The 27012-nt window shown below is 33.0% G+C and overlaps 2 protein-coding genes and 1 long non-coding RNA gene across 4 annotated transcripts; all 3 read left to right on the top strand.

Moving 5' to 3' along the window:
* Positions 1-7033: 7033 nt before the first annotated feature.
* Positions 7034-11026, top strand: LOC112282472 (pleckstrin homology domain-containing protein 1). 2 transcript variants are annotated; one of them, XM_024520067.3, is made up of 5 exons: positions 7034-7262; positions 8518-8566; positions 8699-8784; positions 8903-9040; positions 10489-11026. In XM_024520067.3, the coding sequence occupies exons 1-5, from the start codon at positions 7167-7169 to the stop codon at positions 10606-10608; spliced, it is 489 nt and encodes a 162-aa protein (XP_024375835.1). In that variant the 5' UTR covers positions 7034-7166; the 3' UTR covers positions 10609-11026. The 2 variants fall into 2 exon arrangements, with proteins under 2 accessions (XP_024375835.1, XP_024375836.1); XM_024520068.3 differs by having other exon boundaries at positions 7047-7651.
* A 1064-nt stretch (positions 11027-12090) lies between these two features.
* On the top strand, positions 12091-12815 carry LOC149989279 (uncharacterized). Its single transcript, XR_016502974.1, has 2 exons — positions 12091-12279; positions 12536-12815. It is a non-coding gene; the product is annotated as an uncharacterized LOC149989279 (long non-coding RNA).
* A 205-nt stretch (positions 12816-13020) lies between these two features.
* LOC112282471 (putative trehalase) lies at positions 13021-17527 on the top strand. The gene is made up of 11 exons (XM_024520066.3): positions 13021-13436; positions 13878-14175; positions 14515-14634; positions 14919-15034; positions 15203-15303; positions 15597-15703; positions 15910-15982; positions 16078-16266; positions 16523-16701; positions 16903-17116; positions 17286-17527. Exons 1-11 carry the CDS (start codon positions 13205-13207, stop codon positions 17379-17381), a joined length of 1725 nt encoding a protein of 574 aa, XP_024375834.1. The 5' UTR covers positions 13021-13204; the 3' UTR covers positions 17382-17527.
* The last annotated feature ends 9485 nt before the right edge of the window (positions 17528-27012 follow it).

Below are 27012 nucleotides of genomic sequence, written 5' to 3'. Positions count from 1 at the left end.
CAAGAATAAAATTATTATTTAGAAGGCGCTTCTAGTCCAATTATTGTATATACAAATCACAAGAATCTTAAGTACTTTATATAAACATGTATTTTGAATCATCACCAAGCTTGTTGGAGTATGTCTTTATTGATATTTGATTTCAAAATCACCTATAGATCTGAAAAACAACAAGGTTTATCATAAACCTTTTCCAAGACATTCTTACCTTGTATCAAAAGTAGGAGATGCAATTCTTGATCAACAAAGAATAAATTCTATTGAAGCCAAAGTATTTTCATCTTAGAGCAATAAAATCAACATTGATTGTTGATTCAATCTTTATCAAGTAAATTCAATCAAATATCTCTTCTGATCCTCTTATTCATGATATTAAGGATAATTCTTTCAAGTCTCATGATACTTCTAATTTCAAATTTAAAAATAATCTACTTTGCTTTGAAAGATGATTATACATTCCAAAAGGTAAAGTGCAATTACATATTCTTTAAGCTTATCATGACTTTTCAATAATTGTACATTTTGATTACAATAAAACTTTAAAGTTAATATCAAGAGATTCTTTGTAGCCTCAAATGTAAAAAGTAATTAAAGACTTTACACAATCATGTAATATTTTTTTAAGATTCAAAACTCCTCATTATTAATTTTATAAATTTCTTTAGTTATTACCTATTCTAAAACAACTATAGACTTCTGTTTCTATAGATTTTATTATAAAAATTTTAATCTCTAATTTATATGATTTTATATTCATAATAGAAGATTGTTTTTCTTAAGATGGCATATTTTGTATCATATACAAAATCTATCATATGTAAAGAAATAGATGAGCTTTTTTTAAATAATATCTATTACTATCATAGATTGTCAAAAGATATTGTATTAAATATGAAAATTCAATTTATATTTAGATTATAGAGAATTCTTTTTAAGATTTTAAAGGTGGATGTAAAGCTCTCTTTGGCTTTTCATCATTAAACTAAAAAGCAAACAAAATGAATGAATTAAGTTCTGGAGCAATATTTGAAGTATACCATTAATCATCATTAAGATGATTGGACAACTCTTTTACAATTGAAAAAGTTTGCATATAATAATTTGATATATTTTTCTATTTAATATTTTTTTTTTTTTTCATTTATCGTTATCATCAACAACTTGATACTTTTGACTTTTCAAAAGTTGATTATCATTTGGCAAAAGATTTGGCAAATTATTTATTAAAGCTACATACAACAATGAAGGCATAGTTAAAAGAAGCTCAAGAATGACAAAAGATCAATGAGGGTGCCTATTGCAAGGAACAACCATAATTTAACATGGGTGACAAGATATGGCTACTTTGATGTAATATCAAGACTACTCATCTTTGTCATAAGTTAGACTATGGTAGACTTACACCTTTTTCTATTAGTAAACAAGTCAATCTTGTTGCTTATTGATTACATCTACTAGAGTCTATGAAGATCCATCTATTATTCCATGTGTCCCATTTTGAGTCATATAAGACAATGAATATTTTGAGAAGAAGATAAATGCTACTTCTTTCTATAAAAGTGGATAATAATCAAAAGTTTGAAGTAGAAGAAGTCTTAGATTGAAGGCGGCACCAAAATAGATTAGAATATCTTGTTCATTAGCATAGATATGATATTAATAATATATATTGAAGCCACCCAAAGATCTTACAAATACAATAAAAAAGATTGAAGTTTTTCATTGACAATATCCGTTAAAACTAAGCTGAAGAATAACAAATCTTTGCTATAAAAGAACAAAGATCTAAAAAAGATAGCATTTTACTTTTTAATCTTGTTTGGTACTTTGTGCATTTTTAAAGCTAAAGAGATGGAGAATCAATAACTAGCAAATTCAACTCAAGAACTATTGCTTACTAACTTATTAGACAAAATATTGTGATTGTCACAACCTTCAAGGTGATGTAATTGAGATAAAGATCCTCAAGAACAACACATCTTTCATTGAATAGATGACAAGATACCACATTTTTGGTATCACAATCTTTGAAAAACTTTCGATGTTTGATGATTTTATTAGGAGTTGAAACAATTCCTAACAATGTTTTAAATGTTTTATTTAAAAAGAATTACAAAGGCCTCAACAACAATCAAATAAGAGAGGGGTCTTCTTTCTTTGGTATAAAAAACTATTGATGGCTGAAAAAACCTATCAACCATCTTCAAAGAAAATAAAGATCAAAGTATGTGGCAAATATAATTCACCGCATCTTGGATTTTTTCAATATATGATGATCGCTCCTTCTGAAATTCGTCCTTAGAAGGAGAAATACATATTTATTCTAATATTTATCTATATGTTTAAATAGAATTACATAAAAATAAATTTATTTCATAATATTTACTAGAGAAGCTTCTGAGAAGCTTTATAGACAATACTTTGACTTTACATGTGTACTTCATAAACTTGGTCAATAAGTTAATCATGTATTGATAGCTTACAGAATAAGCTAATTATATAGCATACATATAAAAAACTTCCTTTGTAAGTTAAGATATGTGTCTTACAAAGTCAACACATTTTGGAGGACTTATAAAATAGTACTATATAGTTCCTAGTTAAGAGTATATATAGAGGCAAGAGTAAAGTCTTCTTTACTATTGTCAATGCCTTTCTATTCCTTAATCTAGATTTAAGACTTTCAAGTCTTCTTGTCTTTAGTAATAGCCATTTTAGTTTAATATTATATCATCTTTGAGTGACTTTTTAGTTCTTTTGAGTGACATAAGAGTGTATTAAGGATTTCTTTCTTTAAGATTCAAGTCCTTGACAAAAACAAGGGCTAAGAACAATGGTGGAGAATTGGAAATGGAAGAAACAAAGAATATAGATGCAATGATGTTTTAAACAAGTAGGTAGATTTAGTAAAAGTCTAAGGTATTTTAACATTTTAAAATAAATATAATTATGAAAAATTCATGTTAAAACAACTTTTTTTGTTGGAACAAAATCTTTTATAGAGAGTATCAATATGTAAGGCAAAAACCTAAATAAAAGATAGTTTGTTTAAAATTTTATTTAATAGTCATAATAAAGAAGAAAAATTATTATTATATAGAATATTTTATAAATTATATATATTTTCATCTTAAAATCTTAATTTTAATCTTAATTCTATATAGAATCAAAATGCATATGATAGAATTGGATTAATTAAGATTTATATTCAAATTATATAAGTTACATTTTAGAATAAGATAGAAAATTTAAAGACTTTAATTTCCATAATTCTATAATTTCTATAATTAATGTCTAAAACAAATAAAAGATGAATATGCTAAGCTTTGGTCTAGCTCAGCCTATTCATCCAACATGGACTTTTCAAACTAAGTTTTTCTTAGGATTTGAGTCCCACATGGCAACTCTTCACACATGTTATTTATTAAAAAATTCCATCCATTAATAAATGTGATATATCTTTTGCAACACAACAAGTCATTGTTTAAATTTTTTCATGTGCATTGTGATTTAGACAATTTATTGTTGGATTTAAATAAAATTTAATTTTTTCTAATAATTATTTAGTGATTGAGATCTAGAATCCTAAAAATAACTATATACATAGATTTGAAGATTTTTTATAAATTGGTATAATATTTCTTATGTCAATAAATGAGGTCTATAAAAATTGGAAAGAATTTATTTTTGTAAGTCATTATGAAATCAAAGCAAGTTTTTATATGACTTAGAAGTTATAGAAGAAGTTAAGTCAAGGAATAGTAGGGATTGAAATTAGGATAATATTTTTAAAAATGAAGTCATATACCATAGAATTATGGAAATTATGTTTTATAAGATAGAAAATTGTTTTAAAATTGATCAAATTAGAAATGTGAACCATGACATTAACATTAAGGAATTCCATCTCTAATAATATTCAAATTTCAATAATTAAAGGAAATATTAATAATAGACATGATAGCTCTATTAGAACAACTTTTGTGCAAATTGAATTAAATCCATACTAAAGACTAAGTCAAAGTTTCCAATGATCTAACAACAAAAATAACCAAAAAAATTAAGACAAAGTAGGTCAAAGTTTTGTTCACTTGTCATATCACCTTAATACAGTTCTAAGCAAAAATAAATAAAAAATAGTTTAGATATGTGAATATGGTAGGAAGATTGAAACTTGACATCTCAAAGAAAAAAATAAAAAAATAAAAAAATAAAAATGATGGAGTTTAGAGAAAAATTTCAACCAATAAGAAGTAGTCTTATTCACAACTAAAATTGATGCAAAGACTGAATATAAAAGATCTTATTAATAATTTTAAAATTTATTAGTCCCATGAGGTAGTTTTGCTAATAATCAAAGATACGTTTTGTAAACAATAATAGTCTCTATTTTATAACCACCTTTGATACTATCAAACCATTCCTATACATAAAAAATCAGATTAATATCAATAATTAATAATTAATAAATAAATAATAATAATAAATTTCATATACTTTTAATATTCATAAGATAGAAATACGTGTTTATTTTTGTAGATTAAAAAAATAATCTAATGAATTCTCATATCATCATTTTTAGAACTAACAAAGAATATGAAATGATCTTCTATTTAAATCTCTACCTTATATTAACTATTTATAAACAAAAATCCTACTTAAATAATAGCTTAGTATTTTATTTATCTCTACATTCCAACTTTAAAATTGGTCTTTAATTGTAATCTCAAATTAGAAGATGAAAAAAAAAGTCTTTTAGTCACTTCTAATTTTTAGAAAGATGTAGAAAGTTTAATGATTTTCAATGTACAATGTCACATTGATAACTTCTTTCCATACAAAAGATATTTATTTTATTTTAATATCTTATCTAAAATTTAAAAAAAATATTATATTTTATAAATTTTAGAATCTAAATAATCTTACCAAACTATTTAAGTTTTATGATTGTTTGAATAGCCTATGAAATAGATGTTCTATATTAATGTTACAAATTCTTACACTTTGTAGTAAAAAAACGAGTTGATAAATGTGGATACAAATTTTTGTGTTTTAAAAAAGATACTAGGGTTTTGTTGAAAAATCATAATGAAATAGGATTTGGTAGAATATTATAATTTTTTTATATTATTATGCATTTGTTTCTTGTTAATTTATTGGATATTTCAGATTATCTAAAATATTATTTAAATATTTTTCATAAGATACAAAATTGATGTAAAGAACATTTATTCTTTAAACAACTTTCTTAGAATTCAGAAAAAAATGAAAAATTTTATAATATTTCAAAAAAAAGATATTTCTTAGATAATTGGTGGCAATTGAAACATCATTGTAGAAATGTAGAAGAAATGTTTAAATTTTTAAAAATATATATTTAAATTAAATCTATATTATATATTTAATTTAATAAAAATTATATTATATAAAATTTAATGAAAATTAAATCTATTATATATTTAAATATATATTTTAATTAAATCTATTATATATTTTGGAAGTATTTTTGTACCTAGACAATTATCATTCAATTCTTATGTTCTTTTTTAACATGGTTCTTTTTAGCCATTGCTGCTTGGTTTCTTTGTGTTATGTTTGATGATTGTGATTGAAGTATCAACATGTGTCTTTAATTTCTTGCTTGGTTTTGGCTAAAATCTCTCGGAACAGCATTTTTTAATTACAGATTTTTACATGTGTAAATATAGGTCTTTTGTTTCGATTGTGAGAACCTTTTTACATTTAAAAATGTATTCGGTTCCGGAAAAATATAAATATTGAAACAATTATTTCTAAAATTATTAATATTCCAACCAATTCATGTAATACGCAAGATTTTAGTACATGATAAATTTTGTATATCTATCAAATTGTTTTTGGATTAGCAGAGGTATAGACTAAATTAAAGCTACCTTAAATCTTATCAATATTTTCTTTTATGATTAAAATTTTTAATTTTATAAGCTTCTTAACATTCCTCATATTCATTACTTAAAAAAATTTATCTGATTTATTTGATCACCTAATATTTTATTTTTTGTATCTGGTGTATATGTTAGTGCAGTAGTATTAAAAGTAAAATATTTATTATGATAAGTAAGACGTAATGATTTATCAACTAAGAGACACACATATAGAATGTGTTCATGCATGTTTTTATCTATATATATATATATATACATATGAAGTTCCATTTTTCTTTTTATTATTTTTTTTCTTATTTTTAATTGTTTAATTCTTAGTAAATGATCAAAACCTTGCTATGCATATATTTGATAAATTATATATATATATATATATATATATATATATTCTCAATATTTTAAATTTTATATATGTTTTTAAATATAATCAAGTATGTCATCACTTAAAATATAACACTTATGATAACATTTCATAATAAAAATAAAATGTGCACTAAAATATAACATCAACTTTATATCCAAAGCTAAAGTTAATGCATAAAAATTATTCATAATATGTGTCTCAAATATCATCATCCACCAAACAGAAACAACCTAGTATCACCAATCAATCATACAATACATCTTAAAAAAAAATTAAAATTAAAATTAAATTATCTTTTAAATTAAATTATATTCACATGATCATATAAACACTCATTTCAATGTTTATACTCATGTGTATATCACTAGATAATTTATCTATACATCTATATATATGTATATATATAAACATATTCATAAAATAATAGATAAATCTTAAAATCCTTTAAAAAGGCTCACATTCATGGTCACAAGAAACACAAACAGCCAAAATTTATCATCCCTCGTCCAAGGTTGCAGTCCAAAGAGCGAAAAATGCATACTCCATGTGGATGAATAAGCAAATGAACTGACGACAGTTAAGACGAATGAAACATCTAATGGATGAAAAATATTTCTGTTCATCTATTTCCACCGAATGGGACCAGAATGTCGGTTGACGCACATTATTCAAAACGACGAAGCTCGATCGCTCGCTCACTTAAATGCTGACTACGCAAATAAATACCGACGACGACGGAAAATTTCCGAAACGGCGACTGAAGTAGTAGTAGTTGTAGTAGTTTTGTGGGTTTGTTTTGGAGGAAGTAACGAACGAACGAAGGAAGGAAGGAAGGAGTGGATCATTGGCGAAGCGAAACGCGGTGTCGGAGCCGTCGGATGCTGACCACACCCAAAAATTTATCGCACAGTTCTCTGCACATGCACAGTCACAGCACAATTCCTGCTCTCTGCTGCAATTGCGTTTCCATCTCCGTTATGTAACAATCCTCAGTCATAGTTCGTTCGCCTCTTCCCGTTTGTGTGGTCTTCTGTGATTTCTCGAAGCCTGCATCGACTTTGATTTTAGAGGGAGAGTGTAGTTTTTATAAGGTGACTTGGGTCCATAGGAAAAGGAGAAGGGTAAGCTCGTTAGATGGAGAGCTCTATTCTTCGTTTGGGTTTTGAGTGTGGAAGTGTGGCACATGGCGCAATGCCACGGTGATTCGGCAGGGGAGGATTGTTGTTGTTGATGTTGTTGTTGTTGGGGAGTTTTGTGGGCGGAGTGTTCGAGTCGACGTGGGTTGGGAGTGTTGCTGGAAGTTTAATTAATGGAGAGTATTATCAGTTACTTCGTGGGGAAGACCACGGAGCCGGAGAGTAAGGTGCTTCTCCTCTGTCCTTTGTTTCTGGACACGGAACGTTTTTTATGTTTCTCAGCGTGAAAGAGGATGGGTGAATTGCTGGCTCTGCTGTTGTGTTCTGTTAGGGTTTCTATTTTGCGGTGAAACGCTTGTAAGCTTTGAGGGCTTTGGATGCTTAAGTGGCTCTCTAATTGGGTGAATTAGCAATCATGTCCTGGTAGGTCTTTTGGGAATCATTCGATCCATCAGTTGAATTTTTTATTGTTTTGGTTGTGATTTTCAATTTCAATTTCTAACGTTTTATTTTGTCTGTTTTCCCCTTTTTTTGTGTAATTTCGAGCACTTAGTGAAGTTGGATTCTGGAGAGTGGGAACCTTGTTGTGTCGCTATCAGGTGTTCGAAGTACGTCTATACGTGTTTCGCGTTAGATTTCTCTTAATGTTCTTCTAATGATTAGCAGGGTCCGATGAAAGCGTCTCATTTTTTCATCTCTGGTATTATTCAGGGCCTAAGCCTTAAATTGATTGTGACGATTTTCGTTTCCTAGTTGTACGAAGAAGGTATTGATTAGTGGGTTGCGAAAATCGTTATGATCTTCAGAGTTTTCATGATTTGTGCCTTTATTTTCTCCGACTTCTTCCGTTTTATGAAGGAATTCTACCTTGCTGTACTTAGTAATGAGGTCGTGTTGGTAGTTGGAAACATGACTACACAAGCTTAGTTGAACCCCATTGAAGTCCAAAATCATGCTGGTCAATGAGCCCAGAAAGAGAGACTTATTCTCAGTTGATAATCTGTTTTATTGGCGCAAATGTAAAGAAGATGGAGACGCGGAGTTCAGAAATGATTTGATGAGGCCTTTGTTATGATTTTTCTTGCTTTTGCAGATTGAATTTTGGAAGAACCCAGAACGAAGTGGTTGGCTGATGAAGCAGGGTCAGTTTCTCATTTTTAGTACTCTGCATGCCATTCCACTCCTTTGCACATGTGCCAAAGAGCACTGGTACATTTTGTTTTCTTTTCAATCGAAGACTATCACTTATATGTAATGGATTGTTTGAATTGCAGGGGAGTTCATAAAAACATGGCGCAGGAGATGGTTTGTTTTGAAGCAAGGTCGCATTTTCTGGTTCAAAGAGCCGCAGCTAACTCCTGTAATCATCTAATCTAACTTCTGTGACACGCTGCTGTTTGCAAAAAGCAGAGAAATTCTGTACATGCACTGGAGTATGCGAGTTTCATTTTGACATTATCCAAAAAAAATTTGTGCAGTTCTCTAAATCAAGAGGAGTTATTCCAGTGAGCAGCTGTTTGACGGTCAAGGGTGCTGAGGATGTGCTGAATAAACAGTTTGCGTTTGAGCTCTCCACGAATAGGGATACAATGTACTTTATTGCGGACACTGACAAGGTAAGTCTTTCGTTGCAGCTCTTTCGCTCTTGTTCAGGGGATGTGCTGGCGCTCGGATTATTTTGGATGATTGTACATGATGTGTATATTCCAGTGAAGCAGGCCCTTTTATTCGTGATTTTTCTGCGTATTTATGGGTCCATGTCTAATTATCCTCATTCCTTTCGATAATCAAACAGACCTCTCCATCTGTTAATTTTATCCTTTCTGCCAACCCGTCATCATGGCCACTCGCAGCGTATCGCACCAACGTTCATCAAATCGATGGCGTTCAAATAAGTTTTAAGAGATGTGGCCTTATTGTTACAAGCGTTCGTTAGGATGAGAAAATGCACCCAAGAACACCCCAGAAATATACCAATCACCTAACCAAATATTAGTTAAACCGTGCAATGAAGCCTCTTAACTCAATAGCGTTCGCCTTGGTGGTTCAAAAGCCTTAAACCATTGGGCATGAATCCCAACTTGTCACCAAGTTACGAACCATATCAAAAGCAATATCAAGGTTGTTTGTGATGGTGAACATACGTATGACTGGAGTTCTAATACAGTGTCGAAATGTTAAGGATCATGTCACACGCGACACAATTAGCGGAAGCTGAAAATAACACCGTATAATGTAAGAGTTATTAATAACCTTTTTTCTACAAAGATTCCGAATTGATCCCGGGGATCTGGTTGTCTTAACTAGAGTGCGCGGAAATTTTTAATACGTAATTGCGCAGCCTAAAATTTGTCTTTTCGAAAACGTTCTCTGCTCATTCTGTTCTGGGATCTTGACGATGATAGTATTGTCTCTTGTTTCTTTACTTATTTATTTTTTAAGCAACTGGGGTATACCCGTCGCATTGATGGTGGAGAAGTATTTCGAGTAAACAAGACTACCTAAGCTCTGACTAAGGCGAGCATGAGAGTGTGGATATGGTACATTTTGTCTTACCGTCCATATTACGCTGGATCGTCTTAGGAGCGGATATGATCAAGCCACCACTGGGGACTCGTTTGCTCCAGTGGATTCTCATCCCTACTCTAGTGCTCGTTTGTCTCTTGTGTTTGAAGACTTCAATCGTCAATCTGATATAAGATTGGCGACGACTACAGTCGAAGTCTCAGATTGGATGATCTTACGAGTCTAAGGGGTTAAGCTTCCATTCAGCATTAAGAACTGAGCACCTTGATTTCTCGTGCACTGTGACTAATGCAACCCTGGTCTGAAGTGCCTCGATTCTATCATTTCTGGCTTGAATTAGTAAACCATTCCATATATAATTGATCCTACAAGCTCGAAGGGCACTCAGTTGATCCAATCCTTCATACGTAGAAGCTCTTATCAACGTCAGCATTATCAACGTTTTGCTCACTGTTTCATTATGTCCTGTTCCACCTCAGTGTTGGCAAGCCTGTACTGTACTCTAATGACCCAGTTTGTAACTGATGTCGAGATGCAGGAAAAGGAGGACTGGATTAATGCTATTGGCCGCTCTATTGTCCGCCATTCCAAGTCTGTAACTGACGATGAGGTGTTGGACTACGACAGCAAGCAATCTGGTGGTACTGGACGTGAGTGACTCACTGTAAAAAGACAGACAAAATTTCGGACGTTGAAAGCTGACATTCTCAACTATCCAGGCACACAGCAGCCCAATTCTCGTTTCTGAAAGGTTCCTGGCATTTCAATGTGGTTAATTCTTAAAAGGATTAATGCCTCCTACTTCTCAGAGTAGTGTAATAAAATCGTTTGTAACAGGTAGAAGGCTTTTCTCAATACATGTTGGCATCCCTGTAGTTTTGAGAGAGAGAGAGAGAGAGAGCGGTGACAAAAAAGCTACAGGACAGGGAGCCACTGATGTGGAGACGTGCCTTAATCGCCGAGGATTGTGTAGATACGACAAAGGTTGTGCTCCTGGTAGTTTTTACAGTACTATATTCGATGTATTGTTAAGTGTTCTGGAGAACTTTTATTTGTTGGTGGCTATTATAAGAAAACTCGAACATGATGTACTGTAGCCATGCTTGATTTCACACGTACACCATGTCCATCTATCAACTGCTTCTACAACTGTCTTCTTCGTTGTTTTGTCTGCATAAGTAAAAAAAAGTCGTTTAGACAGCAGTTTCCATCTTCTTCACGTGACATTGCTCATGTTTCCTGCGTTGCACGAAATTTTGAACGGTTCTGTAGCCAGATATGGGGCTACAGAACCGCATGGCGGAAGTAGACATGGAAGTTTACGGAGTTTTGGCGCACCCCAAGCTCAAGCGGTGAAGCAGCAAAGATCTGATGAATTAAACTCAGCACATGCTGAACTGGCTGATTCTCTCAGTCCGTTACAGTTGTGGCAGAAGACCCAGTTTCAATCTTTCACTTACTGGCCCCACAAGTTCCATAACCGAAACGCTTAAAATAGAAATCAAATGGAAAGAAACAGTGGCTTTACATTACTGGAGTTCTCTGCGACAACAGTTGAGCTGCCGTCGATATCTTCGGGCTGCTAAGGTGGCTTGTGCATTGTCTAGCTAAAAATAGCGGAGGTACGACCTCGTTTTTATTTTGTGAAGGGAACGTTTTCATTTTGCCATGTCAATGCATCGAAAATGAAAAAAAGTTCGGCTCCAGCAAGTGGGATGTGAACGCGTTTTTTCCATTGATTTGCGTTCAAAAATGTTGGGTTACGCTGAAAATGACGCAAGGATATTCATTCTGGCAAGAGCTACGGTGACCCTCCGGAGCAGGGCGGCTTTGGGACACTAGGGAACGACACGCTTCATCGAAATGTGAACCATGACAGCGGCAATCTCCGCGAGGTGTTAATGAAACTAACCTTGAAGTACAGTGACCGAGATCAATAACAAGACCGCCGCGCTGGGTAGGGGCAATAATTTCGGAAATTAAGAGCCCCAATTTCCTTGCCCAAAGCACAGGAGAATGTGGAAGAAGACATTTCTCAGACAAGTTTAGGGTGGACGGTCGCAACCTACAGAGCCGAGCGGAAGAGGTGCGGTGGTAGATTCCGCACGAGCCGCCGGACATCTTGATCGTTGTCATATGCATAGGAGGTAGTCTAGGGGAGATGGTTGGGGGTATAGGAGCACCACCCCCGGATGAGGTGTGCAAATGATTCACATTGCATGCGTTGGACACACAGGTGACAAGTAGAGCGCAATCGATTGGCAATCAATTTCCACATGGAGAGCTCTGCCACACGCATCAGTTGTCAGGTCGTTTGGATAAGGATTCGGTCAGTTACCTTTCCACGCCGCGCATTCTTTTAGTACAGTAAACCGGCGGGGGGTTTCGAGTCTTGACTGAATTAGCGTCGGAAGTTGCGCAACTTGAGGGCTAGGTTCTCGAGACGAAAAAACGACGCCAGGTGTTGCTGGTGCTACCAGCAAAACAGTACCGCAAGTAGTCAAACGCAATTGCATGACAGGTTTTTGGGATATTTAAGGATATTATTTTTGGGGGCTCAGAGGAATCGGTGGCGCATCTCGCAGGGCCACGTGTGAAAGAGTGTGCTTCAAATTGCTCGAAGGGGCTGCAAAAAGACGGAAGAAGAGGGCAAGGAAGGACGGAAGGGGAAGCGGGTTGGTGGTGACTGGACACATCATGGCACCTTGCAACTAGAAGTCACAACAACTGCCCATAAGGTCATGTCTCGCCATACTGGCTGGTGGAGCCAACAATCGCGATTGCGCTGCCAAGCGTGCAAGGCCGAGCGGCAGCCGGCCCCGCCACTGTACAAATTTCTTTCCGTTCTTCCCGAGTCTGTTGATAACTTCGAATCACAATGTCCTGAAAACTGTCGAGTTCCGTGCGTGAGAAGTGCGCAGAAATTTCTTTTTGTGGTTTGGATTGGGTTCACGGGCCCTTGTTCATGATGAGGGGGGATCGGCCATGCTGCCACTGGGCTCCAGATCCTGTCCCCAGGCATTAGTATAAGTGCATGCCCAGGTGAAGTACAAGACTTGGAGATGTTCCTCAGATCGTTGTGGATCTTTGACTGTGATCCGCCTCCTGGCCATTTTTACACTCTGATGCTTCTGCAGTGTGTCTTGATCAGGGTGCCCTGTTCCTGAGAGATCGCACTTGTGAAGTTGCGATTGATTGATTGATTGATTGAAGTGAGTTAGGCTGCCAAGAACTGTTGTAGTGGTACTGTGGGGATGGTATTGGAGGGTTTCATGGCGGCGTGTGGACAGACCGTCGTGTCCACTGGAGTGTCCAAACTCCTCACGCTGTTGGTCGCGATCCAGTCTGCAGCTTTGGCATCGTTTGGAGGAGGACCTGACTTCGACCCCAAGTACTACGTGGACATTCCTTTGCGGTATTCTTTGAACGAGACCGCTCGCGCATTTGATGCTCTGCCACGCTTGCAGAACAACACCATTCCTCCAAGTGAGTCGTAAATTCTCTCCATCTTTTAAGTATGGATTGTATTATTCTTTACTCTCTCTCTCTTTTTTCTTTTTTTTTTGTTTTTTTTTTTTTTGTTTTCTAGATATGTGGGGCTCACAGCACAACTCAGGACGTCGCCGATCTAGTTCTTTCAGATGCTTCTTCTACTGATTGTCGGTAAAGTAGAGCATCTGCTGAGTCCTGCTCTTAAATTATTTTCTGTCTATTCAAATCATCAAACTGTTTTGAGTGCACCCAGATCTCTTCCTTTTCTGACGATTTTGGGAACTCAGGAAGTGTTGTGGGTGGACTGCTCTGGTTTTCGTTTGTTTGATACGTATGCTATCATTCAAGTTGTGATAGTTATTGCTTGTCATCTTTAATGAGCTGAAGCTTGGCAAGTGATTCTAAATTTCAAATGCTCATTTTGTTCTGTTTCAGGGGTGTTGGAACAGTTCTTGAGCCAATACTTTGAGTTGGCAGACAGCAATGTTATTGCAGACGCTCCCAAGGACTTCAACCGAATCCCTCAAAATTTTTTGCCACTAGTGCACAACCCCCAGGTTCGAAAGTGGGCTTTGCAAATTCATGAGCTATGGCTGGAGCTCTCACGGAAAATTTCACCTTCAGTGGCGATGAACCCAAACAAGAACACCCTGCTTCCATTGAACAATACTGTTTTGGTTCCTGGGGCAAGGTTCAGGGAGGTTTACTACTGGGACAGCTACTGGGTCATCAAGTACGCTATTTAAATTCTAAACCTCATTCTCATGTTCTAAGTAGCTATAGTTTGCCGCAGATGTTAGATTTCAGCAATGAAAGCGTAAAATGGCTCATTGACTCCGATTTCCAGGGGGTTGTTCCCGTTGCTTCACAATGCCTGGCATTGTGATAGCGGGTGGCTCAATTGAGAGCCTTAAGCAGAAATTGCAGCAATCCGACTGGTGTATTATGAATGGAACACTGTGCATTGAGGATTGGGTTGGCAGTTTGGCTACATTTTGTTGATTTCTCTGTTTAATTTGTAAGACATCACAAATCATACTAACAATCAAGAGCTGGCATTGTGGTCAATCAGAGGTCTTCTTGTAAGCGGCATGACAGACACTGCAAAAGGAGTGATTGAAAACTTGATGGAACTTGCAGAGCGGTATGGGTTCGTGCCCAACGGAGCTCGTATATATTACGAGAATCGAAGGTACAATTTTACAACCTTTGGCACATTGTTGCGTTGCACGTGAGTTATTGTTACAGCGTGCCGCATTATCATTTTATTTCTCTTTCAATCTTTCCTCTCTTTTTCCTTTTTTTCTATTTTCTATTTTCTTTTTCTTTTTGCTTCTTCTTTGGATCTGTGTGGAGACCACTCTCCCTTCATTGCTTTGTTTAGATCAGAGGATAAAAGAATCTTGGACGTTATTGTTGTTTATCAACGGAACTGGAAACTGAGACAAAGGTTCTGGTACTTATTGGATAATGCAGCCAGCCGCCACTACTAAGTATGATGATCCGTGCTGTATATGAGAAAACTCATGACAAAGCTCTTCTCAAGCGTGCTTTGCCAATTCTTCTTAGAGAGCATGCTTTTTGGACTTCAGGTGAGTATATTTAGAGCATAGGAGCCGTAGACGCTTATTTAGTGCACCAGTAAATGAAAATGAGACTGTGGATCGAAGGTGCTCATCTGTTCTGAGAGATAGGTGTTGAAGAAATTCCACAATCAGCTATCAAACAATTCTAAAAATGATTTGATATTGTGTGTCCAGAGCCACACGAAGTCAGGGTGAGGGACAAAAATGGCGATGAGCATCGTCTTAGTCGTTTCTGGGCTCATTGGAACAGCCCCCGACCTGAATCTTTCACAATTGTAAGATTCTTTTTCTTAGTTCAGTCATTGTGTGAACCCACAGTGGCTGATAAACTTGCATTTAGCAAGTGTTTTATGGGAGCAACAGTTGGAGTCTTGTAACAGTCCATTTGTCTAGCCAGTTAGGACAATGCCAGTAACACTGGATTGGATTCAAGACATTTTGTTGTTTGTATTCTACTGCAAGCACTGGAAATGTGCGATTGAGAAGCGGTGTAACGTCGATTACGGTCAATGAATCGCCGAAACCCCCTATTGAACTTTTCTTTGGAATGATTTTCTTGCGAGTGCAGGACACGCACGTGGCTCGAGGAATGAACAAAAGCAGAGCTGCGCAGCTGTATCATGACATTGCAACAGCTGCCGAGTCCGGTTGGGATTTCAGTTCTCGGTGGATGGAGTAAGTTCCTGTTGCAGATGCTGAAGCTAATAGCAGCTATTGGATATTCAGTTCTGGCATTGTTGGACCTTGAGTTGAATGTGCAATAATCAGGCAGAAGTACCTTTGCGTTGCATTCATTCTGAATGCTTGCCGGCGGAATATTTGACTTAGCTGCATTGTTTTATTCTGCTATTTGCTTACTATTTATCTTTGTACGGTGGCAGGGATCAACAAAACCTTAGAACCCTCCGCACGTCCATGATTATTCCTGTAGACCTAAATGCCTTTCTCTTCCAGGTACGGTATCTCATTGACTATCTGATATCTTGTCGTTCAGTAAATGCTCAGTTGATTTTAGGTTTCTGAATTTCAATTCTTGTCTGAACGAGCAGATGGAAAAGAATGTCGAGTATTTCGCTAGTATTCTAGGCAATCAAACTATTCAGACCCAGTTTGCAAGCGCCGCGAGTGACCGCCAGAGAGCGATCCAAAGGATTCTTTGGAGCAGGAAGAGAGGCCAGTGGTTCGATGCATGGCTGTCTCCCAATGGATGCAGTTTTAGCGAAAATGACAACAAGACGGTGAGGCCCTGAACTATATTTTCGTTTCTTGCTTGCAAAGGCAATAAGATTCGAAGCACCTGCTTGCACCCTGCGTTTAACTACTTCAAAACACTAAAATAGCGCAGTGGCTGAGGGTTTGTGTGGTATCGAATCGGAAGCTTTCGTCTTTCAAATGGAATCTTTTGATTTCCAAGTGTCAGTGGCCGTCTTGAATTTCTTCCATCTGCCTTTCAGCACGGCTCTCATTGTACAAACACATGTCCTCTTTTTGTAGATTGTGTACGAGTGGAAGCAAAAGAGACTCACGTACGCCTCGAATTTCGTCCCTCTGTGGGCCGGGGTTTTGCCCAAAGGAGATCCGAGGAGAGCACTTGTCGTTGAAGCACTCAACAAGTCTGGTCTGGTATTGCCAGCAGGCATTGCCACTTCTCTGAGGAACACAGGCCAACAATGGTAATCCTCTTCTCCAGTCTCAAGGCCGTCATTTTTCTACACTAGCGCTTACTTTGTACCCTTTTCTAAGTTCATTAATGCAGAAAGGTTCTTTAATATTTCAAACATTACATTCTGCTTCCTGTCAAGCAGCTATTTATCAAGTAGGCAATTACCCGCCTCCGAGAACCTCTGTTGAGTATACTCTTTTCTCCTGTGCAGGGACTTCCCTAATGCATGGGCGCCCTTGGTCGACATGGTCATTGAAGGTCTGGATGCAAGTGGTATTCCGAGAGGCAAAATGATGGCCAAGGCCATTTCCCAAAGCTGGATTCGTTCAAACTATGAGGCTTATCACCAGGTCGGCAAGATGTTAGAGAAATATGATGCCACCAGTTGCGGGAAGATTGGAGGTGGCGGAGAATACAATCTACAGGTACATTTGCTGAATCCTAAAACCTTCGACCTTCTTCCATTAGAAAAGAATGTAGAGGTTGCACCTGCAACGTTACCGAGCCTCGTCTTAGTTCTGGTTATCAAAGAAGAGGCTGTGTCTGAAAAGAAACTCTGCTCATACGTGGAATGGTTGGCTTGTGTGATGGCAGACCGGCTTTGGGTGGAGTAACGGTGTTGTCTTGTCGCTATTGCAAAAGTACGGGTGGCCAGCTGACAAGCCCCTTTTCTGTCCCGATGCTTTATAGCATGGTTCCGCCGAAGCGCACTAGTTTTGTAGAGTAGGCATACCCTGTCAAGAGAACAATAATTAGCCCATCATTCTGGCGAATGTGTGATAATCATTGCGGATCATGTACATAAATCTGACTCTTATGGGTCAAATTTTAAGCTTTGACGAGTACGAAACTAATAACACCTTAAAGATGCATCATTCAGTTACTGAAACATCTTTGACCAGCTATTCAAAATCTCAACATTGCATTATCTGGAGTAGTATGCTCTCAGCGGGAATAAGTGAGTAGAGCTTGTACAAACATGGTACACAGTAGCTTACGCGTAAGTAGCTAATTGGTTGCATACATCAAAACAGTAGGTGATAAAATAAAAAAATGGATGGCCATCAACTTCTTACACTGGCCGTTACAAGAATAATATTAATCAATTGATTACAAGTTGTTGAGGTTGTTTGTTTAGCTACCGTTAGGATATGTTGAAGTATTTGGACAGCATCTGACGATACTAGAAGCCAAGTCGCTGCAGACAACTGAATATTATTGACTTGTACGGCATGTAATCCGAATCTTGTCTAAAGCCACATCACCATAATTTAGAGTTACGTAATTGTGGATAAAGTGATTCTCACCCTGATACTAAGTCCTGTGCAATGTGGAATGTTCGATTACAGCTCGAAACACATCGAAATTGGGGGTCGGCAAGGAAAAAAGAAAAAGAAAAAGAAAACTGTATTTAATAAAGTTTTCGCTGATTTGATTCTTGTTCTTTAAGCTTTGTCCATCTATGACCCTTCCGTAAGATGATGTTGGCTGCAAATTAACCGATAAAGCAACATTGCTCAAACTCGATGCCCTTCGCTGTTCAAGAGTTACCATCCTTTCACTAATAAAGAAATTGCAATTTTAAACCATGTTGCTACGAAACGATTGAACAAAGATGATCAAGTTTCTTTAACAATAGATGCGTGTCTTCTATTCCTATCTGATTTTAGATAATCTAACCTCTGCAGCATTATGAGCGCAGATTTGCTCGCTTTCTGCACATGCAGTATTCTGCTGCAATTTAAACTTCAGCTCCTGCATCTTCGTCTTGGCTTCTCTGCTCTGCTTATTGAAATGTTTGTGGGAAACGTGAGTCAGACAAGAGGTTATAATGCGGTGTGTTGAATGTAAAGGACATTTCTTTTAAACAAGATAGAAATTTCTTGCCCCTAAGGTAACAAGCAACACACTAAGCAACACATAGCTCATAAACTTGGGATAGTGACCAACCTTTTTTTCTTACTTCATTGCACACTCGAGGAGACCTTTATGCAATCGTTCAACATCTGTTGCTGTAGATGGTTTTGATTGACTGTGCTATTCCTGTAGTTATGTTGCTGGTAGAAAAAAATGAGGTAGCAATGTGTTCGAAACATTTTTTATATATTAATATGATCAATATATTGTATGTACAAGATTTGTGTTTCATCAAATACCAATATCTTATTAGATTATCAATGAATGTGATGAAGTACAACCTAAATGTCTGCCTACTTGTATAAGACCACACATGTCAGAATGTACAAGCTCTAACAATTGGGTAGCTTTGTATGCACCTTGTATATGAAACTTCTCCTTAAGTTGTTTATCTTCTATGCAACATTTATACAAGGTAATTTTCTTTTCATCAAACAAGTTAATCCCTTTTGTCATTGTTTGTATTTGTTTAAGTTTTTGATAATTTATGTCTTCTAATCTTAGGTGCCATAGATGTCATGGACATATATATTTACTCTAGTAATTATCTATATGACTAGATAGAAGTAGATAAAAATAAATAAAAGTAGATTAATTTCATAATATCTTTTAGAATAGCTTTGTAGAAACTTTGTAGACATGGTTTTGACTTTACACATGTTTATAATTGACTTTTAGATTAGAAACTTTGCCAACAAGTTAGCTATGTGTCACATATATAGATAGCTTGTAGAACAACCTAATTATGTGGTGCACATATAAAAAACTTACCTTGTAAGTTAAGACATGTGGCTTACAAAGTCAAGACATATTAGAAATCTTAAAGAATGTCACTATATAGTTCCTAGGTGGATAGTATATATAGAGGCAAGAGTGAAGCCTTCTTTACTCATGCTAGCTTTTTTCTTGCTCTAGTTTAGATTCAAGAGTCTTTAGTTTTTTTTATCTTTTAGCAATAGTCATTCCAATTTTCTTTTAATATACATATTTTCTTACTTTTATTTTATCATACTTCTTTGAAAAAAATCTCACTTGGTTATTAGCTTTCATTAAGTTCTTGTCGTTAAAAGATTGACAAGAATACACTTACAATATCAGAGCTTTGTCTTTTCTTAATTAAGAGTGGATTACTCCATTTTCTTGATATGACATAAGTATATTAAAAGTTGTGGATTATCTTCTTCTAAACTAATATTGTCCTTAATATTTTTTTTGTTTTCAAGTCATCTATTTTATTTATTTTAAGCAATATAAGACATCTTTTCTTTTGTAAGTCTTATCATGGAAGAGCTTCTTGAAATGAAGAGTGCAATGGTATAAATACAAGAACAATTAAGCAAGTTAATGCTTGTGATGCATCAATTCAATTTACCACTACAAGAAATAATAAGAATGGTAGGAAGAAAAGATATAGAGATGATTGGAGGTGCTTCAATATTTGTACCAAATCATATCCCTTCTCCTATGGTGGGACATCGTTTGAGTGTTAGAAAATTAAAGATTACACTGCCTAAAAAGTTTGATAGTACAAGATCCAAATTTTGAAGATTTATCCATTAAGTATAACTTTTGATTGAACTTCAATCCTAAAGCTATCCAACTATAGGATTGCAAATTAGATTCATTGATACACTTCTTTTAGATTTAGTATTATCATCATGTTAATTTTTTTTTAATGACGAGATCAAATATTGAACAATTTGGAGGCTTTTTTGGCATAGTTTTGATCCATGTATGGAAAACATGATGCAATTTGTATTACAATCAACAAGATCCATATTTTACAATAAGGCAATCATTCAATAACATTATGTGCTTCATAATTTTGACAACTTATAATTAATATCAAATAGAAGATACTACATTTGTTAGCCAATTTTTCTATAGATTATAATATGAGGTAAAAAAATTGATGCTCAACTTACTTGATCCTCAAACATTCACTCAAGCAATCGACTTTGCTATAAGGCATGACAATCAACTTTTTGAATTTTAATCTGAGAGTTGTACAAGTATATCTCAACATTGTCATAATGTAACATGGCTAATGAATGAAAGAGAGAAAAAAATATTATATTATAAAATATCTTATTTAAAAATATTATAGAAAATTATCTTTAAAAATAAATAATAATAAAAAATAGTAAAGTTAAAAGGTACTATTGCTACTTTTTTATAAAATAGGCTTTTATTTACTTTGTATGGCCATAAATAATCCAAAACAAAATAGATTGAAAAATTAAATAATATAGGCTTATATAGGAAGAAATTAAGAGTAGATTTTAGCAAAATTTACTTCAAAAGCTAAAAATTGATACTCGAAGAGGATTGGTTGTCAACCTAGATTGAAATCAGACCTTGAAGCATAAACCCATACACCTATAGTAACTTTGGGGTTCTTTGGTAGATCAAAGAGTGGGATTTGAGAGCAAACCTAATAAGTTTTTTATGATCATTGGTTTTGTGTGATTTAAATTTGTAATGAATTGACTTGATTTTCAATAGTTTAAGTGAATTTTAGAAGAAAATCAATAGTTCAAATGAAAGATATTGGCATTGGAAGTTCAACATTCAGATTGGAGGAGGAGGTCGATCAATACCTGAGTAGATTTTAGGATTTTTTATATAATAAGTGCGATTATCTTCAAATTTTTTGTACTAGTTTTCAACTAAAAAGTTGAAAGGTGTATAAATTTTTAATCAAAATCAATGGTTCAATCAATAGATATTAGAATTCTAATGTGTGTTAGAATTTGTCTAGAATTTGGTTTAGGATTTAAGATTTGTTTAGAATTTGATTTAGGATTTAGGATTTATTTAGGATTTAATATAGGATTTAATATAGGATTTAAGATTTATTTTAGATTTGATTTAGGACTTAGGATTTTTCTAGAATTTAGTTAAGATCCATTAAAATTTTAATTAGGAATTAAATAGGATTTTATCAAAATTTATTTAAGATTTATTTTAAATTTTTTTAATATTTCTTTAGGATTTTTTAATGTTTTTTTTTTTATAATTTCTTTTAAATTTTATTAAAGCTTTATTAGCATTGTTAAGATTTAATTAAATTTTATTAAAGATTCTATTAGATTTGCTAGGATCTTATTATTATAATTTTCCTTCTATCTTCTATAGCTAAGTGCTCAATGTATTCTCAAGCAAGATTTTGCATAATACGACATATTTGATAAATCTAACATAAAAATTTTAAGGTGGAAGGTATTTGGAATTTTTTTTGAATTATTTGATTTATAAAAAAAGAAGGCAAGAGAGTTGAAAGAAGAGCTATAAGTGATGCTTTGATTGGAGCTACAAGTAGAGGTACTGGTGAAAGACAAAGTATGTATTTTTATCCCAACTCTGCAAGCATATTTGAAGCTTTTGCCTTATTTATGCAACAACAAAAAATTAAAAAAGTACAAAGAGGGTATTGCAAACAAAGCATTAGAAGCGATTGTGGATAAGATTGATCAATTTGAAGTGAAGGACATTACAAAAGGTAGGACATTCTAAGGTTTATAGATTCATGAGAGAAATTATCTCAAATATTGAAGGATGAGTTTTTCTTGGAGGATAATGATTAGATTACAAAGAAATCATTTTTTGAATGGATTAGAAGATCTAAGAAGAATCCACTAGCAAAAAATTTATTAAAAGAGTTTAAAAACCAATATTTTCATTTATCAAAGAAAGAGAGGCAATTATTCTCATTATTTTTATTTATCAAAGAAAGAGATCCAAGTGAAGTGGAGCTTTTTATTTAAGTGGCTTATAGAAAGTTATAAGCAAAATTGAAAATCTTGCATGAAGATAAAGAAGAAGATGAAAGATTGACAATAAATTGGAAGGAAGTAGAAGAGGCAGTAGGATTACTTGCAAAAAGAGAGAGGAGAAAGGATAAAGTAGATATTCAAAGACCATTGCAAGTACCTCAAATAATAATACCTATTATTAATGCTACATCTATAATTCAACCTTCAATGGCTACATCAAAGAAAAAAGAAATGAGTATTGATGAAATTATATAAGGAATGAGAGATTTGCAAATAAAATTTATAAAATTTAAAGAGAAGGGGCAATTATAAAGAGTATCAAAAAAACAAAGGTTAGATCAATAGAAGGTATAGTGCATAGGTACATATGGTGTAATAGCATGGATCATTTGAGAAGAGAATGTAAAGATTTTATAGAGGCATTATACAATGGAATTATTTTTTTTTAAAATGGTATGATACATATAAAAGAGAGTGGACAAATATTGGAGACAAACTTTGGTACAAGAAGGATGAAGGTGTTTACAATGGAAGCATTTAAAAACTCAAGTAAGAAAGCATCAAGATATTAAATGGAAGCAAGTCTAAGCAAATGTTTAAGCATAAATCTCAAATTTCTAAGAGAATCTAGTTCTTTGTAGTCAAGTGCAATGAGCTATGCTCAAAAAGAAAAAATTTCTACAGATGATTTAAAACGTATTGGTAGGAATATTTAATAAATTACTCAGTGAAATGATCCAATAGATGGATTATCGGTGTATGTTCATATTGCAAGGAGTCAACATGCAGCATTAATAGAAAAAAAATGAAAGAAAGATGAAAATAATGAAGGACCATTAAAAAAAACTATAAGAGGAGAAAAAACACAACAACAAAAGAATCCTATGCATGAAGATTAGAAAGTCTTGAAACAAGACTAAGAACTAGAAAGGCATTGTCAAGAGTGAAGAAGGCTGTACTCTTGCCTCCATATGTATTTTTAACTAAGAGATATGTGGCAATGTCCAATAGGACCTCCAAAACATGTTGACTTTGCAAAATACATATCTTAACTTGCAAGGCAAGTTTTTATATGTGTGCTACATAATTAGCTTGTTCCGTAAGCTACCAAGACGTAATTAATTTTTTGACCAAGTTTCTGACCTACCAATCAAATACAAACACATGTAAAGTCAAGCTACGCCTATAAAGCTTTTAGAAAGCTTCTCTAAAAGGTCTTATGGAATTAATCTACTTTTATCTACTTTTACCTACTCCTACCTAATCATATAGGTATTTACTAGAATACCTATGTATATCTATGATAGCCATTATAAAGTGGGGTTGCAATGATAGAAGGAGTGATGGCTTCTCACTTATTAGAAGAAATGAGACCATTGTTGTATTATCACAAGATAGATATATTTCATTTAAAAATATAAATAATTTTGAAAGAATAAAAAATAAAAATTTCAAAAATATAGAGTATGAATTGAAAAAAATGTAGAATACTTAATAAAGATGAATGCATATTGGAGATATTTGAAGGAAGTGGCTTTGGTGATACCATAGATGAATTGTAAGTATTATTAGATTTGAATTTTGAAAGTGATGATAAGGTAGTAAATGTGCAATCTAAAGAATTTTATAATGAAGTAAAAGAATATATTGATAGATGTGATGTGAAGATAGAAACTAAGTACAAGACTATTGCCAAGAAGGTTAAACCAATGGCATTGCCATTACCATTGGATTATGAAGAAAGAATTGAAATGGCTTCTATACAACTTAATTTAAGAAATCCAAGAAAAATAAGTCATAAATTCAAATTTGAATTTACCTTAGATGATTTGAAGATTAGATATTAGTTTATAATAGTAACTTTGATAATCAACATAATACAATAAAGAAGTTTGCAAAGAGATGGTTTGGATCTTATATTATCAAACAAGTATATGACAATGGAATATACTTATTTTGTACACTTGATGGTATAGAATTAAAAATATATATAGTGGATAAGTAAATTAGATTATTTAAATAAAAGAGCAAAGTATTTATTTTAATAAAGAAAAAAATCCATCATAAGAAATTGAGATGAGAGTAGAAGAGTAAGTTGAAGATCAAGAATTTGACCAAGATAAAAAAAAAAAAAAAAAAAAACAAAAAAAAAAAAAAAACAAAACAAAACAAAACAAAACAAAACAAAAAAAAAAAAACTTAATATTAGTATAATAAAAAATACTTGGTATATGTCAAAAGATGCACAAGTTTAGAAGGGATGGATATTGTAATGTAACACATCTAATAAATGAAATAAAAAATTTTATATTATAAAAAATATTATTTTAAAATATTATAAAAAATTATCTTTAAAAATAGGTAATATTCAAAAAAATAGTAAAACTAAAAGATACTATTGCTTCTTTTTAATAAAATAGGAAGTTCAACATTGAAATTAGAATAGGAGACCAACCAACACCTAAGTGGATTTTAGGATTTTTCTTCTATTTGATAAGTGATAATATCTTCAATTTTTTTATACTAGTTTTTCACTAAGAAGTTAAAATATGTGTAAATTTTTAAGCAAAATCAATAGTTTGATTAATAGATATTGGAATTCTAACCTGCCTTAGGATTTATCTAGGATTTGATTTAGGACGGGATTTGTCTAGGATTTGGTTTAGGATTTAGGATTTGTCTAGGATTTGATTTAGGACTTAGAATTTGTATAGGATTTGGTTTAAGAATTAAGATTTGTCTAGGATTTGATTTAGAATTTAGGATTTGGTTTAATAATTAAGATTTGTCTAGGATTTGATTTAGAATTTAGGATTTGTCTAGGATTTGATTTAGGATTTAGGATTTATTTAAGATTTTATTTAAGGCTTAGAGTTTATCTAGAATTTGATTTAAGACTTAAGATTTGACCTAAGATTTAATTAATGTCTATTAGAATTTAAATTAGGATTAAAATAGGATTTAATTAATATTTATCTAAGATTTATTTAAGATTTTATTAATATTTTTTTAAAAAAATTTAGGTTTCTTTTGTAATTTCTTTAAGATTTTTTAAAATTTTTATTAAAGCTTGATTAATATTATTAAGATTTAATTTATTTTTATTTAAGATTCTATTAGATTTATTAGAATCTTATTGTTACAATTTTCTTTCTACTTTCTACAGCTATGTGCTTAGTATATTCTCAAGCAAGACTTCATGTAATATGACAATATTACTATAATTCAATGACAATGCCAACGTCTTCTCAACACATACATTTAAAAGTCCTACTCTTTCTTTAGAATCCTCTCTTTATTTTATAAAAAATGATATTTTAGGATCTAAATATTACGAAGCCTATTTCTTGTTAGATTTAGGAGCTTCAGTATATTTCTTAGATGAAGAATTTGATAAAAGACATAGCATACCTTTAGTGAAGAAAACTAAACTTATTCATATAGAAGTCATAGATGATTGTCTATTGTCTTCAAAAGATATTACTCATAAAATCTTTCCTATAGAAGTAACAATTAAAAGTCAAAATAGCTTTGAAATATTTAATATCATTAAATTTCTTTTTAATCCAATCATTCTAGGATTATTCTAACTAAAAATATATAATTCTAAAAATAGATTATATTTCTTATAATCTTAAATATTTTAAAAGTATGATTAAGAGTGTAATTAATCAAGTAAAAAGTCATAAGTCTAGTATAACTAAACTTATATTTGTAGGTGCAAGAACTTTCTTGTATGCTGTAAAAAAAGATTATCTTGTATCATCTATGCCGCACTTATTTTTAATAGTGGAAATACTTCAAGTAGCATTCCAAGCTAATATTAAGATTTTCAAGATATATTTGAGAAAAAGAATGCAGATATTCTTCCAAAATATCATTCCTATTGTTGCTCAATTGATCTTTAAGAAGGAGCTCAACTATTATTTTGACCAATCTATAATTTATCACAAAATGAATTGGACGAACTCAAGAAGTATATTAAAAAAAATCTTGCCAAGAACTTCATACACCATTGTAAATCTCCAAGAAGAGCTTCAATTTTAATTGTGAAGAAAAAAGATGGATTATTGCAGATATTTGTCAATTATTGAAGACTCAATAAAATCATTAAAAATAGATATTTGCTACTTTTGATATATGGACTTCTTGATCAGTTAAATCAAGCTAAGAACTATACAAAAATATATGTATAAAGAGCATACAATCTTATACGTATCAAAAAAAGAAATAAATAGAAGACTATATTTTGAATTAGATATGGACATTTTAAATACATCATACCTTTTAGACTTACAAATGTACTAGCACCTTTTCAACATCTAATGAATGATGTCTTTTGAATATTTTTAAATGACTTTCTTTTTTGTTACCTGAATGACATCTTAATTATTTTAAGAATATATAAAAATTTGACCTTCATATTTGTCATGTGTTACAAAAACTAAAAGATGCGGAATTCTATGCCAAAATAAAAAAAAATGGTATATTTTATACTATTCAAGTTGACTTCTTAGGATACATTATTTCAAATAATGGACTTATGATAGATCTTAAGAGAGTTCAAACTATTATGAATTGGAAGATTTCATAAATGGTGCCATATTATAATATGACTATATGGTGAA

The sequence above is a fragment of the Physcomitrium patens genome, chromosome 5 (assembly GCF_059467195.1).
Source record: "Physcomitrium patens ecotype Gransden chromosome 5, ASM5946719v1, whole genome shotgun sequence".
Classification (NCBI taxonomy): domain Eukaryota; kingdom Viridiplantae; phylum Streptophyta; class Bryopsida; order Funariales; family Funariaceae; genus Physcomitrium; species Physcomitrium patens.
Note: the sequence above shows the minus strand (reverse complement) of the source record. Positions and strands in the feature narration are given on the sequence as shown.

Coding starts and splice junctions, on each gene's coding strand:
- LOC112282472 (XM_024520067.3), top strand. CDS start 7,167: ATGCTGACCACACCCAAAAATTTATCGCACAGTTCTCTGCACATGCAC. Junction 8,567..8,698: donor TGGTTGGCTGATGAAGCAGG/GTCAGTTTCTCA, acceptor TTTGAATTGCAG/GGGAGTTCATAAAAACATGG. Junction 8,785..8,902: donor AAGAGCCGCAGCTAACTCCT/GTAATCATCTAA, acceptor AAATTTGTGCAG/TTCTCTAAATCAAGAGGAGT.
- LOC112282471 (XM_024520066.3), top strand. CDS start 13,205: ATGGTATTGGAGGGTTTCATGGCGGCGTGTGGACAGACCGTCGTGTCC. Junction 13,437..13,877: donor GAACAACACCATTCCTCCAA/GTGAGTCGTAAA, acceptor GTTCTGTTTCAG/GGGTGTTGGAACAGTTCTTG. Junction 15,304..15,596: donor GACCTGAATCTTTCACAATT/GTAAGATTCTTT, acceptor TTGCGAGTGCAG/GACACGCACGTGGCTCGAGG.